Source organism: Ochotona curzoniae, unplaced genomic scaffold (genome assembly GCF_017591425.1).
Source record: "Ochotona curzoniae isolate NIBS_2020 unplaced genomic scaffold, NIBS_Ocur_1.0 contig_1, whole genome shotgun sequence".
Taxonomy (NCBI): domain Eukaryota; kingdom Metazoa; phylum Chordata; class Mammalia; order Lagomorpha; family Ochotonidae; genus Ochotona; species Ochotona curzoniae.
Window position 1 is genome coordinate 15,039,632 of NW_024464918.1, and position 18,094 is coordinate 15,057,725.

General features: G+C 43.3%; 1 protein-coding gene across 3 annotated transcripts in view; it reads right to left on the reverse strand.

The window, feature by feature from the left end:
- Nucleotides 1–18,094, reverse strand: part of ITK (IL2 inducible T cell kinase) — a 59,059-nt gene that overhangs the window by 2,497 nt on the left and 38,468 nt on the right. For all 3 annotated transcript variants that reach the window (XM_040990139.1, XM_040990008.1, XM_040990079.1), the window contains 9 exons: nucleotides 17,244–17,298; nucleotides 12,735–12,817; nucleotides 8,981–9,114; nucleotides 8,517–8,591; nucleotides 6,368–6,539; nucleotides 5,707–5,923; nucleotides 4,786–4,850; nucleotides 4,584–4,702; nucleotides 1,510–1,667 (listed from right to left, as the gene is read on the reverse strand). In XM_040990139.1, the coding sequence (XP_040846073.1) occupies nucleotides 1,510–1,667; nucleotides 4,584–4,702; nucleotides 4,786–4,850; nucleotides 5,707–5,923; nucleotides 6,368–6,539; nucleotides 8,517–8,591; nucleotides 8,981–9,114; nucleotides 12,735–12,817; nucleotides 17,244–17,298 (1,078 nt within the window). The remainder of the gene's footprint in view (nucleotides 1–1,509; nucleotides 1,668–4,583; nucleotides 4,703–4,785; nucleotides 4,851–5,706; nucleotides 5,924–6,367; nucleotides 6,540–8,516; nucleotides 8,592–8,980; nucleotides 9,115–12,734; nucleotides 12,818–17,243; nucleotides 17,299–18,094) is intronic.

An 18,094-nucleotide genomic window follows, 5' to 3' on the forward strand; every position in this document is an offset into this window, starting at 1 on the left:
TGTCAGTGATAATTATGATGATTAGGTACTGTTATCTAACCATGAAGTGGTCCCTAACTTTTGTGCCCTTGTTAATGTCTGTATTGTCTGTTTCTTCGTTTCTGACATGGATGTCTATGAACTTTCATTTGGAGCATTATTGTTTTAGGACAGCAAAGGTTGTTTGGAGAATATCGGTGTCCTTCGGCTTTTGTAGCCCACCTCACAGCCCTTCAATGCTCTGACTTATTTGTGACTCTCTATTTTAGCATCTTTCCACTTTTGCTGAAAGAACACCTAAGACTCATGTTGCTGTGGCTCAAGGCATAGCCTGTCACCCATGCATGAGATCCAATGAGCTGAGACAGCACGAGCTGTCTCTCCATTTGAAATTGCTGAATGAATAAAAAGAACCTTAATTAAGCCATTTTTAAGTTTTCATAGCACTAGCAAACTTTTGTTCCACAATTTGTAGAATTCATGCACTTTTAATTGTGTTAAAAACCTTCATTCATTTAACTTTAATAAGTTCTTTATTTCCTTCTAAGAAAATTGAGTAGGAGTTGCCATAGGACTCACCTCAATTTTCCATTCTGCGATTTTGCTTATGGCTTGTGACATAATGTAGTAAATAACATAATATTCAAAGTTGCTGTCAGCTCTGTTACAGATGAGAAATCATCAAATTGATAGACCTTCCAAGTCACATTTCTTTTTTTTTAAAGATTTATTTTTTAAATTTTTATTGCAAAGTCAGATATACAGAGAGGAGGAGAGACAGAGAGGAAGATCCTCTGTCCAATGATTCACTCCCCAAGTGAGCGCAAATGCCAGTGCCACGCCTATTTGAAGCCAGGAGCCAGGAACTTCCTCTAGGTCTCCCACATGGGTGCAGGGTCCCAAGGCCTCGGGCCATCCTTGGCTGCTCTCCCAGGCCACAGGCAGGGAGCTGGACGGGAAGTGGGGCCGCCAAGACCAGAACCGGTGCCCACATGGGATCCTGGTGCACCCAAGGCGAGGACTCCAGCCACTAGGCCACTGCACCAGGCCCCCAAGTCACATTTCTACTCCTTTTTTTAGTTCCCATTGCTGCTTCTCTGTTTTAATAAGATTTTGATGGGATCTCTTTTTCCAAGAAGAAGGCAGGTCCTAAGATTGTCTATTTCTTTCTAACAGGTTTATTTACTGCTTTTGTTTCCTGAGAGGAATCTAGAGACACAGAGCGCTCCCACATGCTTGTTGGTTCCCCAGATGTCCATACAGCCAGGGCTGCTCCAGGTCAAAGCTATGATCAGGGCATTCAACACGCGTCTCTCACGTAGGTGGCAGGGACACAACCACGTGACCCATCGCTCCATCACCTGCTGCCTCCCAGGACACTGGAATTGGGAATGGGGCTGGGAGTCAAAGCTAGGCACTCTGCTAGGAAGATTCAGGCAACACCTGCAACTTTTTTATTGCTTCACCAAACACCCACCCCCACAAATAGTATGTTCTAACAATGCAGGGAAACCACTTCCTCCGACTGACCTCTTTCCAGCAATGGTTCATGATCTGGTAGATGCTGGAGGAGGCCAGACGCGGCTTGTACAGCCGAAATCCGGAGCTGATGTCCTCTACCACCTCCGAGTTGCTCCGGTTCTCGTATGGGATTTTACCTTCACTGAAGACTTCCCACATGAGCACACCTGTGAGCACAGCACAGCAGAGCAACGGTCAAGTAAACAAAGAACAATCTAGCCCGTTTCTCCCAATCACAGGCTCCTTCACACTGGGATCCAAGTCTCTACCTTCAGCTGCATGACACCAAGCCTGCCTGAAACTAACGGGGCCCATCTTGTGCTTGAAGAACTGAAATTTTCCTAATCGCAGAGACTTCTCACACTCAGCTCTTCGTTACTTCTCAGGTGTCTATTCCCATTAACTGCTTCAGGGGTTGGAAACTCAAATGCGTATAGCCATGCAGGAATGGACACCTTTTTGCTGCCAAGGGACAAGTGGATACTTATAACATCATTTGTGGGTCATACAAAATCATCAGCTTAAAAATTATCCTGCTATAGAGTCACTGCATTTGCAACCCCACCAGCAGCTGCATGGCAGAGCCAGACCAGATGATCGTGTGAGCTGGTGTAACCCTACCCTAGAGTGAGGCCCGAGACAACAGCAGCTGGTGAAGACTGTGGATTAAAGTTCTGTCCTGGTTGCCATTTGGGTCTAGCCAAAGTATGGCATATGCAAATGAGAGCAAAGGATTATTGTATTTTCCGCTTTTTGAAAAGTAGTGATAAATTGAGACTTTAAAAATGAGCTCAAGTTCAGTTTTTAAAAACCACAGTTGAGCATCTTTAACCTGAAAATACAAAATTTTAAATGCTACAAAATCTAAAACTTTTTGAAGAGTGATGTGACAACCTAAGTGGAAAATTCTGCATGATGAAACTTTCTTTCATGTACAAACTTACAAAAACATGTACATAAAATCACCTTCATGCTTAGCTTCCCATCCGCAAACTAACTCATTCTGTATATGTAAATATCCTCAAATCTGAAAATACTCAAAACTCCAAATATTTCCGATCCCAAGCAATTTAGATACAGGATACTCAACTTGTATGTACTGTCTAGGTCAAAGTACATCTTTACAAAGATGGCGTATTTATTTATTGAAAGGCAGAGTGATAGCAGGGAGTGGGAGAAGGAGGAAAAGAGAAAGGGACAGAGAGGTTCTTCCAACCACTGGTTTATTCCCCACGTGCCTGCAACAGCTGGGACCAAGTCAGGAGTCAGGAAGTCCAGATCTCACGCTTAGGACAGCATCTGCTGCCTCCCAGGTCCTTTAAAAGGATTGGATGGGAAACAGGAGGGACCCACCCAGGCTCTCTGCTATGGGCTCTCGGTGTCCCAAAGCAGTGCCATGTGCCTGCCTTTGACCGCTGCGATTTAATCCTTTTTCCTTTATTGCCTTTACTAGAAATGCCCAGTCAGCTGTTCTCTTTCTCGCATGCTAATATATTTATATGCTGTCAGAGTAGAAAAGGCAGCTTGCAAACCACCTTACACAGTGCTTTTCAAGGTATGTTCCAGAGAACCTCTGGGCAGTTTCCCAAGTGCCTGAGCAAAAGTCACCCTAGACATCCATTCATATTACAGATCCCTGGGCCGAGTCCAGAGTTGGCAAATAAGAATTTCCCTGAGGTCCTCAGAGATGTCTCAGGACTTGGAAATTCAGAATCTGACTATTAATAACTATTAATCGAGTATGGCAAGACAAGAGGATTTCTAGGACAATTTCTTCTGCATTTTGGATTCAGCAGCTCTAAAATGGTTGGCAAAGAATTGCTTTAAAACAAGCCTAATGCATAGATCAGGAAACTAAAGGAAGGTCCTTTCATTTTTGGCTAATTAGAGCAAAACACTTAAAATGTAAAGTTCAGGGTCTACAGCAAGCAGGCAGTGCTCAGCCCATCAAGTCTGTTACGCAGGTTAGCTGCTCCAGTTCTATCGGTCTTTAATTCACTGAACTTTTTCTTCTTCATATCCATCTATCAACCTCATCTCTGGACTCCCTTCAGGTAACACCTGTTGGGCAGAGATGGATTTCAGTAAAATCTTCTGATTATAACATGGAGCAGATAATTACCAAGCTGACATCTGTGGTTGATTATGCCCATTCAGACGCAGAAGTGAGTGTGCCAAAGTGCTCACCACTTTATGGGGTTCTAACTTGGTGCAGTGTGAACAGCTTCACATTCGTAGAGCGATGGCTGCATAGCAACCCTAACAATTCGAGTCAGACACATCAGAGAGAGGCAAGTTGCTTAAGAGTGTTACCAGGGCAGTCTTCAAAAATCATGCTAAAATGTATACCTGCTAAGAAACTGGTATTAGGGGAATGTTTCAAGGAGCAGATCAGGACTGCTTCAGAAATGGGTATTTTACATCCCCCCAAAATTTTAAAGCTAGCTATTTCTAAGATACTTAATTGGCTAGTAAATCCTTTACAAAGCCTTTCTTCATATAGAACGGCAAAATCCATCTCTTGGAAGTTCCTGTCTAAAGTCTCACCTTTCCTGAAATCCAAATCAGAGATTGTTAGGTATGTTAGATTAGATGGTGTGAACATGCTATGATTCAGCATGCTGTGAAGACTTCAACAGCCATAATTAGAAAAACATCTGAGGGTCCGGCAAGTTAAGCCTCCGTTTATAATGCCAGTATCTCATATGAGTACAGGCTCAAGACCCTGCTGCCTTACTTTTAATCCAGTTCCCTGCTAATGAACACAGGAAATCAGCAGAAGATGGCTTAATTACTTGGGCCACTGGCACTCACATGGGAGATCTGGCTCTTGCCTTTGACCTATTCAAATGGGAGTAAATGAGTGGATGGAAGTTATTGCTTGCTCTCTCTCTCTCTCTCTCTCTCTGTGAATCTGCCTTTCAAATAAATAAGTCAATCTTTCAAAGAAAGAAATCTTTTAAAGAAAGAAAGAAAAGAAAGGTTGGAAGGAAGGGAGGGACAGAAGGAGGGAGGGAGGAAGGAAGAAAATGTCTGGCTCAGAGTGCCATGCCGTGTTGTGTTTAGGCGAGGATAACACTCACCAAAGGACCACACATCTGACTTGCTGCTGTAGCGACTGAAGGAGAAGACTTCTGGAGAGGCCCACTTCACTGGGAACTTGGTGCCTGTGGAACTCGTGTATTGATCATCGAGGACAAACCTGGGAAGAGAGGCAGGGGAAGGTCAGGTTCTAGGGACTTGCAGCCCGTGCCTGAGATTCACCAGGCATCACTCCCGTCTTACCTTGTCATCCCAAAGTCCGATACCTTGATAACTTGGTTTTCTCCCACCAAACAGTTTCGGGCAGCCTGGAGAAGATTTAAGGGGACAAAAGAGAAACAAAATCATTGATGTGTGACTAGTAACTTAGGAGTTCTCTACAATCATAGTGCTGCGTTTTCTGTATGCTGTTATGTAAGGGCATGGGGGAGCTTCCCAAATGTTAATTAAGCTTCCCAATGCCTTTTGGAAGGTACCAGGGAAAGCTGAATGTGTGAGATTTCCACCCCTGGCTCCTAATTAGAAGAGAGAACCATGGTATTGTTTAACCAAGAGCTTGGGCATGGTGCAACCTGAAGTGATAGGGAATGTGTTAACTTGAGGGCGGCTTCATGGACAAGGTGTCTCTCATCTAACTTAAAAATGTCTTGAGGTTGTTCAGTAAGGAGAGCTCCTAGCCCTGATTAGGACCACAAAATGTTGTACTAGAAGAACTCTTGGAGATAAAGTCCTAGAGCGTCAATTTTTAAAGTGCCTTTCAATCACAATGGACATGTGGAAAAGCCCCCCAGATCCTCAAGATAGTTTTAAGGTTATCCCTTGATACTCTGGTAGACCCTTGGGTAACACTGCTAGCAAAACTCTATGTCCATTATCCTCATCTTACCAGCAGGACACTGATCTAAGACAAAGGGTCTGTTCCTTCTAGTTTGGAAGAATGAACCACTTAAAGGGAAAGTTAGAAGTAGGGCCAGGATTGGAGTCCTGTTTCAATCCTTTCCTATTGCCCTCCCAAAATGGGCAGATGCAGAGAGAAGATCAGAGAGGAAGGCTGGGGGCTTGTGATCAAATGTTCATGAATACAATTTCTGTCTGGCTTTCTCTCCTCTGCCACAGGACATGCCCTCCTTCCTGCACCCATGGCTGCTCTCCCACTGCTCGTACCAGGTCCCTGTGGATGAAACATTCTTCTTCCAGGTAGGCCATGCCCTCACACACGTCCAGGCACATGCCCAGCAGGGTCTCCGCAGCAAAGAGCCCCCGCTGGTTGCGCAGGTAATCTGACAGGCAGCCATGCTCCATGAACTCAAACACCAGGCAGATGGGTGCCTGCTCCAGGCACACTCCGTAGAGCTGGACCAGTTTGGGGTGGGAGAGTTTCCTGGAGGAAGAAAGGAAGGGGTGAGATGGCCTCAAGTCAGTATTCCAAAAGTATTGATCATTACATGGCACCAAAGTAACGGTTTTCAAACTAAATCCACACTCTCTGTCTGACACAAAAATTTGTCAAATGGAGCTGACAGGGCAGCAAGTCAGCTTGTGTGTGTGTTGGGGGCAGAAAGAGGCCAGTGTGAATGGCATGTTTTGGAACAGAGAAGAGCTGGGTAGAAGGTGAGAAAGACTTGGAGGTGGGCAAGGGTAGACCATGCTGGGGCTTTGTGGATTGTGTTGGGGAGTTTTTTCATTTTATTTTCTATGCAATAGGGAGCTGCTGTTGGAACCTGAGCAGGAAGGTGGCACAACATGGCATCAGAATGGTATTCAAAGAACATAGCCTGGAGCATATGTCCCAGGGTGTCTGTACAGTTTTATTCTGGGCACTTACATCATGACTTCAGCTTCCTCTATGAAGTCTTCTTCCGACATAGCTCCCTCACGAATGGTTTTGATGGCCACCTTGTGCTTGTTGAGCCAGTAGCCAAGATGCACTAACCCAAACTGCCCACTGCCAATCTCCTGCACAAAAGTGAGCTCTGATGGATCGATCACCCATCTCCCTGGAACAGAGAGAAAGAGCCATTTCAGGGCAAGCAACTAATGAGCTGTAGGGTCACCAGGAGACTACCGACCCCTGTCTAGATTTTAGCCAATTGTTAATACTTGTATAACTCATAGATGGTAAATAGTATAAGTCCTAGACTTACAGCTATTGTAAACACCTTTATTATCCTTTCCTAAATAACATCCTGGAATACACACTTAAAATCTTACAAGGTGTGTGTGTTGGGAGTTGCATGAATAGAAGAGAAAGGCATTGATCAAAATGGGAAAGAAATTACAATTCTGACTTTCCATAATCATAGTTCCACAGTCATACTTGATTGTGATTTTTGTATTGTCACGTTTCACATGGAGCAAACATCATAGGTCTTGATGACTGACTCATTGTGGGCATCAAGAGCAATCAAGAGCATCCTCTACATACCTAGCCCTCTGCAAAGTCTTGGCAGGAGTGGAGGTGAAAGAGGTGGGTGGATTCAAAGAAGAATTTTGCAGAAACACAAGCCAGCACAGTGTCCAGCACATGGCAGGCTCTCAACAAATGTATGAGAAACAAAAACCCATCTGAGCCTCAGTTTTCAGTCAACCAAATGAATGGGTTAGCCAGGCCATCACTGAGCTTCCATCAAGCATGGTCCATTAGGATTCCATGGTTATTGGAAGAACCTTATTTTTAGCAGAAAGATGATGATGCATTATCCTTTCCTTGATCTTAAAGAAGTAGGCCCAACAGCAAACACAATCGACTACCTACTATGTGCTAGACACTTCTGGTTGAAGTGCCGAGGGCAGTGTTTTTCAAAGTATTCCCCTTTACCACCTATGTCACCAAACGTATTTGTTTAAATGCATACTCGATGGGGCTGGTGCTGTGGCATATCAGCCTAAGCTTCTGCCTGAGGAGCCAGTATCTTATATGGGTGCTGGTTGAAGTCCTGGAAACCATCCAGCTCACTGCTTATGGCCTGGGAAAGCAGTGGAGGATGGCTCAAGCCCTTGGGATCCTATACTCACGTGGGAGACCTGAAAGAAGCTCCTGTTTCCTGGCTTTGGATTGGATCAGCTTCGGCCATTGTGGCCATTTGGAGAGTAAGCCAGTGGATCGAAACTCTTTCTGTCTTTCTCTCCTTTTCTATGTAGCTCTGCCTTTCAAATAAAAATAAAATAATTCTATAAAATTGCACCATTGAGGACCCAACCATCAAGGACTGCTTTGTTAGGTATTGGGGAGGGTCCCAGGACCAATGTGCTTCATTAACATTAGGGAGGATTTTCATACACTGAAGTTTGAGAGCCATCAGCCTAAATGAAAACTGGACCAGCCTTATCAAGTCAACTTGGGCCAAGGAAGGTAAATGCAAATCCCTTCTAAAGGCAAGTGGGTAAGGCAGTTTTCTAGGGCAGGAAGGAAGGCATAGCAGGAGATAAGACACTAGCGCTGCATGCCCTGACTAAAGGCATTCAAAATAACGTTAACTCCACTATGTAATAGTTTTATATGCTGCCAGACTGCAGTCCTTGCAGTAAACCCAGCCCAACAAACAAGATGTTACAAATATCCTAGAAGAAAGTGGAAAAACAGTGCTATGGTACTATTCAAATATTTTTCTATAAGCATTCAGCAGATGCTCTGTATGAAGTTGGTGCTCAACAAATCCTTCATTGATGAGGTAAGCCTTCATTAAAAGCAGTGGATATTGGTTTGTGTATGTCTATGTACATGTTTATATATATTATTAAATATAAAATATGCTAGTGTTACATATATATATATATATTTCTCTTGTACTCACTGTAAGAGTTCTTAATGTTACCATCTTTCAGTATATAGCATACTTATTCCAATGACCATTTGAACTTTGGGGTATTAGACTCAAGTTAGACTCAAGGCAAGTGCATTGAGAATTTTCCCAAGAACTCTGAGGGCATGAGTTTTAACTCAGATGCATCACATTTCTGATGATAGTGCTCACCGTATCGCAGCCCTGCTGTGACTGGGGCTTTCTGTCTCCAAGAAGAAACTGGATGGCGGAGTCTTGTGACCAGACCTGGGTTGATCAAAAAGCCAAAGGCAGTGAGTGGTTAGGGCTCTGCCAGAGCAATCAGTTCAATTAAATCCCTGGGAACAAAATACAATTGGATGCAAACCCTACTTTTATTGTGGACTACAAATCCCAAGGCCTATCATTGATATCACACCCTCCTGGAGAAGATTCACTGGCATGGATGTGATGATAAACTTCCACATCGTCTGCAGCAAAGTTTGCTAATGGAAGATAGGTGAGGTGATCAGATATCATTCCTCTTTTTCTATTTGTATATTTGGTTTCTATTTATTTTCAGCTTGTTTGAAAGGAAGAAATCAGGCTGAGCTTTGATGACTTTTCTCTGAGTTTCCTGGGAAGGTTTCCCTTGGGTTCTGTCCCCAACATCTTACCTCCTCCATTGTGTTGGTGGTACTTGATGAGCTGTGGGATGGAGTCAAACACGTACTTTTCAGCCACATAGTATCGCTTGGGGTTGTCGTTAGTCTCTTTGATATGATAATGCTTTATACAGGGGTTGTTCTCACTTTAAGCAAAGGCAACATGAATGCAGTGGTTATTAAGAGACAGTGTTGACTGAATGGGTGTTTGGCCAAATGGCTAAGAAATCAGCAAGCATACCTGGATTTAACATGAAAATGCCTGGTATCCCATCCCAGCTCCAGTTCCCAGTCCAGCTTCCAAATGACTCACACCCCATTGGCGGGTCAAGTGGTTGATTCCATCACTCATGTGGGAGACCTGGGTTGAGCTGCCAGCATTTAGCTTTGGCTTGTCTCTACGCTAGCCAGCATGGGCTTTGGTGGGATAAGCTAGTTAATGGGAATTCTCTTTATGTCTCTCCCTTTCTTTCTCTCAAATAAATAAATAAATGGCTTTTAAAAGAAGTAAAGTTGAAGCATGGAAATGTCTACAGGTTTCCTATTGTTTCTATCTTGTTCTGTGATCTCTCTCATAAAGGTGGCAGATACATTTCAATTTGCATATCAGTCTTGACAACTTATCTGTCAATGCCTGGAACATTGTATTAAAAAGGATTCTACAGGTAATCCTAAATATCAGGTATACCATGCAGTGGAGATACATTGCAGTACTTCTGAATAAAAGAGGGACTCCAAAAGAAACTGTTAAATATATCTTGACAATAGAATGCTGGACTTTATACCATTGTCTGCACCTATAATGTCATGATACACTCAAACAGTAGAATGTAAGACTTGTGGCTGTCACTGAAGGACTGTACTATTGTAATGATATGGTAAAAAACAGTGGAGCAGAGGTGGAATGCGGAGGGCAGAAGGGGAAATCCTTGAGCCTAAGGAACTGTATTGTGCCGTAAATCTTTTGTTTCAACCTCATACCTGTTGTTGACTTTGTTTCATGGCCTCTCATTTAAGGGAATGTATAGTGACGGCTTAATAGACTACCATATCCAGTTGTGAAGATGCAATACAGTATGCATCTCTACTTCTAAATTGTGGGCAATCACTCCCCTGCCTCTGCCAGCTACCTGGTGGGCATGGCTTAGAGTTTGCCTCCCCATGGCCTGAGGCACAGCTTCCAGGCCTACACGTGGAGTGTCACCTTTGACATGGCTAGAAGGTCAGGGGAACAGATGTGTGGTATAACCAATCATAGTGTCTTTGGTGGGCCAGGGGTGGGGGGTGGATGGGTGAGTGGGAGGTGGGGGGGTCTGCCGGAAGATGCCCTCCTGCCCTCCCCTTTCTTACCCTTTATAAGTTACAACCTGTGCATAATAAAGCCAACATTCCTTATCAGTTTGTTTCCGGTGCTTCTTATGGCCAAAGAACACTGCTGCCTCACCCTTGGTGACCTCTCCTGTCTTGTGGCCACGGAAGAAAAAAATCACCAATGGACCACAGCACTGTTTCTAACAATCCAAGTACTGCCTCAAAATCCTTCTTCTTTTTTTAATTTTGAATTTTATGGTGTAATTCCATAGGGCCTGGGATATCCTCTCTCCCCTCCCAAAACTCCCACCTCTGCCTGATTTTTCCCATATTGCGATAGTGTAGTCCTTCATAAGCAGTCTTGAGTTCAAGACTGCTTATTTTTTTCTTCCGTGGCCACAAGACAGGAGAATTAATATTTTATATGCTATGTGCTTGCTTTCCTTTGTCCTTGAATTTATTTAATTGTCAAGTCTGTTGAATAAGTGTCTCTGCTTTCTTTATATATATCTGACTGGCTTGCATGGTTAGCTCCGGCTGGTGTTTTGGAACTTGATTTTCAACAGGGCTCTCAATGTTCTCTGATGAAGGGTGCCTTCCCGAGTTTAAACTATTTGCATCAATGGTATGGCTTATGCTGAACTCTTGAATTTCTACTTGGATTCTGGAATTTGGGTTTGTGCTAGGATGAGGGTATTTGGATAAGCAGTCTCTGATAAGAACTCATAGCTCTGAGTCTCCCTAAGGAGCTCTCTACCAAAAAGACTTCACACACATGGCAATAACTGGTTACCAGATTGCACAGACCAGGGTGTGACTGTCCTTGGAGAGGTCTCTATGGAAGCCTGTGCTTGGTGTCTTCTGATCTTGGCCCCAGGTGCCTTTTCCCTTTGCTGATGTTGCTTTGTAGGCCTTTGCTATAATTCATCTTGGGAAATGTTAGTGTTGGGGATCCTCTTAGTGAATGCCAGAGCTGGTGATGGTTTGGGAAAATGTTCAAATCAGCCTTTATCTCTCATTCCTTCTTCGGCCTACCTTACTGTTCACTCTCCTCATTGCCTTCTGGCCAGAGCAGAGGCCAGTCCTACTGTGATATTTAGCATGTTCTTCCCTCTCTCTGGTAGGTGACCTTCCTCTTAGCCATTGTCCAAAACCTGCTCTTGGTCCTGGTCTTCAAAGCCCCCCTGAAGAGAGCTATACAATTGCTTTTCTTTTCTCTTAATTCTTACGGTTCTTTGATCATTACTAAACTGCGTGTTAGTAATTCTCTAGTCAGAAGAGCATTTGTGACCTTACTAGACCCTTAAATAGGGAAAGAAATTGAGCTGCAGTCAGCTTGGCTGGAGGATGGATTTGGCTTTGACCGTGTCAGCCCACTGCTGCAGGGAAGCAACTCCGGTTCTTTGACCCTTGTACATGAGCACTGAGGGCCAGCACAGTGGCTCAATAAGGAGTTTTTTTAGCAGTGGAATTTCTTAGAAATGGAATTCAAGTAGTTTCACCTCCAATGGGAAATATCTTTTGTGATGCCATAGGTATTTACTCATCTGGTCATCAGCTACAGGGCCCACTGTTTCACTTCTCTGGAGGTCTCCATCATGAAGAGGACTTGGCATCTGACGCCACTCTGTGCTTCCTAACTAAGAAAGCAAGTTTCTTCCGCTCTGCCCTTGATCTCCCTGGTCTTGGTCACCTCAGAGGAAAGAGGACAAAGCTGACCATTTGTAGCGAGCCTCTATTGCTTGCCTTTCTTTTCTTTACTGCAGATGTATCCATTCGTTTGAAAGGCGGAGTTACAGAGAGGGAGAGATAAGAGAAAGAGAAATCTTTCATCTGTTGGCTCACTCCCGAAAAAGTTGCAATGGCTTGGCCTGTGCTAGGGTGAAGCCAGGAGTTTCAGGGCCCAAGCACTTGAAACCTCTTCCTTTGCTTTCTCAGGCATTTCAGCAGGGAGCTGGAGTGGAAGTCAAACGGCTGGGTCTTGAACCTGCACTAAGGTACAGGATACCAGATGTAGGTGGCGGCTATGCCACAATACCAATTGTATTTCCTTTATTTTTATTTAAAGAAGCTTATTTAGTTGAAAAATAGAGAGCCAGAGAGATAAGACAGAAATATCCCCTATCTGTTTAACCGTTAAAAGCCTGCAGCAAAGGATGCTGCATCAGGCTGAAGGCAGGCAATTAGAACTCAATCCAGGTCTTCAGTATAGAGGGCAGAGAACCAGGTCTTGGATTATCACCTACTGCTTCCCAGGATGTGCTTTAGCAGGATGTTTGAATTAAAAATGGAGCAAGGATCATACTCGTACATTCTGTCAAGAGCAAGTTACATCTTGTACAACAAATGCTTCCCTCCCCACCCCCAGCATACTTTTGATTGCTGTGGGCAGCCCATCATGCTCCCAACTCTAAACTGTGTCTCCCCACTTTGCTGAACTGAGCCAGCACCTTACCTTACAACAGCCTTAGTGAAGACAGACACAGTGTAGGTGCCTGGAGTCCTGGAATCTCGGACCATGAAGGCTCCTTCTTTGCCCTGGAATGGTTAGAAAGAATGGAAGGTTATGATCCCCAAAAGCTAGTCTCATGCGTAAGCTCCCTTTCTTGTTTGTGAAACAAGGAAAGACTGAGGGCCAGCTAAATATAGCTGATTTCCAGTAATAATGTGGTACCATCTATGTATTCAGCCAGTTAATATTTCCTGTATGGGTCAGGAACTGCATGAATGCTGATGCTAACTATGAATGACACAGAAATCTATCCTTTTAGAGTCCTCCTTGTGCCAAACTCTTTGCAGACATCTCTCCAAACTCTGCATAGCATTACAGTCTGGATTTTATTATCCTCACTTTACCCAGGAAGACACTGATTCCCAAGAGCCGAAAGGTGTTTGATGGAGTTGGATGTGAACCTGGGCATCCGAGCAAAGCCCATGATCATTCTCTAGTCCACAATGTCTTCATTCAACAGCTGTTACAAGTCACTTGTCCATTTTCCATGGTTTGGTGAAAGGTGGGGGGGGGGGTGTTGGAATTTAAAATTTCTGTCCCAGAAACTCACTTCCTAAATGAGAATGAAATTTCTTGAATCATTTCCACAGTGCTGATTTGGCTGAAAGAACCCTGGCTACACAAGGGAGGTAAGGAGAAGAGAGGGCTTCAACAATTAACCATGCTCTCATTTTTCTTTCTCTCAGATGTAAATGTAAAACTACTTATGCAATAAAACATTAAGGATCCTACTTGTGAACTTGTGTTCACAAATCTTTTTTTAAAAGAAAATCTTAATTTTTTTTTCTCACAATATATATATTCCCCCTTCTTCATGTTAGTAGTTTATTCAGTGAAGGTGATTTACAGGACATAAAAATTCCAGCTAAGTTAACTGGTTTGTAAAAGGAGCTTTCGAAGCATAATTTGCATACCATGAAATTTTATCATTGTATACTTAAAGTATACAATTCAATGATGTTTAGACATTCACAGAGTTGTGCATCCATCATCAAAATCTGATTTCAGAATATTTTTATCACTCCACCTCCCGCCACACTGATGTGCCTGCTACTGTTTGTAGATTTGCCTGTTCTAAATACTTTATATACAAGGATGTGCCCCAAAGTTGATGGAAATAGAATTCAAATGCAAGTTTATTTTGGTATGAAGTTGTGAAATGCATGCATTTTTCTAAATGTTTTGAAGATTGCATCATACCTATAATTTCTGCATTTCTGCTGAAATAAACATTTTAAATTCTGTTTTGCATAATTTTTGGAAGTGGCTTCACAAATGAAATCACACAATATGGGGTCTTTGTGATGGTTTCCTTCGCTTAGCATGTGCTTGTGGGGTTCATCTGACCTGCAGTGCTCTGTAGCACCTGTTAGTGCCGAGTCCTTCCAATGGCCAAGCAGCCTTTCATTGGATGGACACTCCCTATTTTGTTTATCCAACTCATTAAAAATGAGTTGTTTCTAGCATTTCACTGCTGTGGACACTGAATTTGGTTTTGCTTAACATAATCTGTGTGTGATATTCATCCAGATAGCATAGCTTGTCTTAAAAATGTTTCTCCTGCCAAATAATGTGGCACAGCTCTTGTGATGGGTTAGATCAAGACAGGAAGAAGCAAACCCTCAGCAAAGACACGCCTTGTTGGAGTGTGTAACTTGCACTAAAGCGAAAGAAACACAGACCAGAAAGATCAGAAGTTCAGCAAATTTCAAGAGGGGAGTGCAATCATGTCTTCCACCTAATGAAGAATGTTTTGCTGCTTTCCTGTGAGCTGTTACTCTTTCAAAGAAGCCATTGCTTTTCTGAACAAAACGTGTAATTAGAGCAGGGCTAAGTTGTTAAGACTCAGCCACCTACAGGCACTAGGGCAAGCAGAAGCAAGGCTGCCGACAGCAACCACATGTTGCTTAGCTTTGAAGCATGCTCCCCTTCCATGTGGTTGTTATGGGTGACTTGCTGTGACAGCAGCAGTTAACCTTGGTTTGTGGCTGGGTTGCCAAGAGTTCTGAGGAAAGTGACGCACCCAGCACGTGCTTTACCACCTGCATCCTGCAAGGGGTTCAGAGGTAGGCTCGACCTGCAGCAGCCCTGGAGCCTCAAGAGGCAGCACTCACATCACCTGCCAGGACTCATAGGAGACACTATCTTGTACAGTGCAGGCAGATTGGAGTCCTTGCTCCTTTGGGCTGTATCCAAGGTCCCATTTCATCCTGCACTACTTTATGCCAGGAAATAAGAAATCAACAGGAAAAAAAAATCAAGTAGAAAAAAATTACGCTGAAAAGGTAAAAAAAAAAAAGAATATATGTGTGTGTGTGTGTGTGTGTGCATGTGTATAGCACTGGTAGGGTGGATGAATAGATAGCAAATCACACAGTCCCTCATTAACTCTGCATGTGTGCGACAGTGTGCATGTAGAGGCATTCCTGCCTTAATCCAGACTATCCCCTTAATTCTTCTGTTTCTGATCTTGGTCCAAGTTTACTAGCCTATGAAAATAAGGGGATGAGCCAGACACTTTCATATGGAAATTCTAGCTCCAACCCTCTAGGTGAATTCCAGATACTTTGTGATTTCATGTTTGAGTTTAAATCTATTTTTTCAAAAATGAGCCTTTTCTAAGGCTCTCAGGAAAACTAAAGAGCAGCTCCAAAATACAACTCCAGGAGAAATACTATTAGTGTGACTGTGAGCCATTATTGTCATGTGCTAAGGTACACTATCTGCCGAAAATACTAATTCCACATCTATCTTTATCTGAGATACATCGGCCTCCTTTCATGCTTCTTTGTTTATATATATAAACATATTCTTGCTTATAAATAAATATACGTATATGTTTATAAACATATCCCTTCTACATGTTCTTGGGCAGAGATGAACCGCCTTAGCATGTTGCAGTATGCGTCTCTGACCATCTTTCATTCTGGCATGGTTGTTTTTCTTCTCTTGAAATACTGCATTTTTATTACTATCTTATAAATCTGATAAACCATTACCTTATTTAAGGCTCTGGTATGAAATTCAAGTCACCCCAAACAGGAGATGTTGCAAGGTGTAATGAGTGTGTCACAGAAAACCTGCTCACAAGCGATTTGCCCTCTGCCTAGGCGCACCAAGACAGAACAGAAATTAACAAGCTCCAAGACAGAAGGAAAACAGAATTACCAGAAAAGTCACCATGTTGCACTACAAAGGTTCAAAGATGAGAAAACTCACATTCCACAGCCAGGGACAGGGAAGGTTCCCGAAGTCTTTTGGAAGAAGAGATACTCAGCGAACTGATGGGACATGTTTGTTAGGCCTTTTGGTGCTGCAAGCTTGAGAGAGTTTCCGACTCACCTCGATGGTCCAGGTCTCATGAGCAGACCTGGAGTTCAGCTATTTCTACAAAACTCTGCCAATGGATGTTTATAATCAACCAATTTTTAATTCATAAAGCATCTGATATAGTTATTCCTTCAGCAGATACTGATTGGGCAATTATTTTGTGACATGTACACCATGGAGAAAAAAAAATAAAAGCTTTTATAGTCTGATGGAGAAACATGTACGGTGCTACACAGGAGTTTTAGTCAATGAACACCTAAGGTGTTGTACACCAAGATACTACATTCATGATATGGTGCAATTTTAGCAGAGCTTGCTTTGCTTCCCATCACAGTCACCCTGTCACGGACTGTGATCAACTGTGCAGACCACACAAGTAGAGTGGTGGGATGAGTGTGGGTAACTGTCACCCCTGATTTACTTCAGTGCTAAACTCAATGAGAGACCGAGGTCCAGGAGCAAGAACAGATGTCCCCAAGGTCACACAGAGCTGTTGGTAGAACAGGCACCAGAACCCAAGCCTTGCTCCACGACACTGTGCCTCTTTCTGCCTTCTCATCCTTCTCTCCCTTAACCCTGCCATCCCTGGGTCAGGTCAGTCGTGTTTTATACACTACATGCCTTTAGAGAAAAATTGTAGATGAAAAAAAAAGTCAAGAAAGCATTATAGGAGGCTTCTAAAACTTCATGGAAAATGTCATTTAAAAGAAGCAAAATGTTTGAAATCCATGCTTTTTTTTTTTCAGAATATATAGATTCTGAAACCTTTTCAGAGATCCCCTGTATTTCCTTAGGATCCACAGCCTAATCAGCAGAATCTGAGTCAGTCACAGACACTCCTGACATTCACAAAAAACCATGCACAGTACAGCAGTCCTGCTGAGTCTCCAGGGCCGTGACCATCACAACTGTGCTGATGGCAGCCTGGTGTCACTGTTACTTCCTGTCCCTCACCCCTGCTGCCAGGGTTCTTATCCTGTGGTGTGCTGGTCCTGTAGGGCCTCAGGCTGTCTTCACCAGCTGTGAAATCCGCTGAGGATCCACTGGCAGAAACCGCAGCATGACTAAAAACCAGTACAATTCATTCTATTTTACACTGAAAGACAGGTTAAGGAGACTTACCGTGTCTAAAAGGAGCTTTTCAGCTTTGTCTCGGCTGATACTCTTGTTGTACCACCTGGAAACAGGAAGAAGTCTTATGTCTATGACATTTAAAAAAATATGTCATTATTTACCTATAAAAGACAGAGCTACAAAGCCATGTGGTTGGTGTCTATTTCTACAGTGCCTTCACACTCAAAAGCAAAGGTACAATCCACTGCCACGTGATACACTTTTGCTTGGACAGAATTAAAACAAAATTGGTTAAATAATGATCATTGCTGAAGAGACTGCATTATTTTCATAATTTTGATGTCTGAACAACAACCAAAACGTGGTAAATAAGCATGAGAGTGATTTTCAGAGATGTTATTTTCCATGTGGTTAGTAGTATTTTAATAACGTTTTGGCCCCTATGTGTTAAACTTGACAAGGTTGCCAGACATTCTTCCCTGGTCAGAGGAGACAGGGGCTCAGTTGTTAGTAATTAGTTTGGGAAATTAATACGTTTCATGGAGATGAAGTTGTGAGGAAGGGATACCACTTATCAAATATGTTGATTTGAGAATAGCCATAAAAAAGTGATTCCTGAGTTCGGCGCAGTAACCTAGTGGCTAAACTCCTCTCCTTGAACGCACCAGGATCCTATATGGGCGCCAGTTCTAATCCCAGCGGCTCTACTTCCCTGCTTACTGTGGGGTGTTGAAAATGGAGAGAAGTAGGTCTTCAGTTCAGTGTTTGAGACAACACCAACCCCTGTATCGGAGTGCCTGGGTCTGAGTCCTGGCTCTGCTCCTGAGCCTCACTGCCTGAAAATGCACAGCACGTGGGGCAACAGGGGATGCCTCACATATCTGGTCCTTGCACTCGCA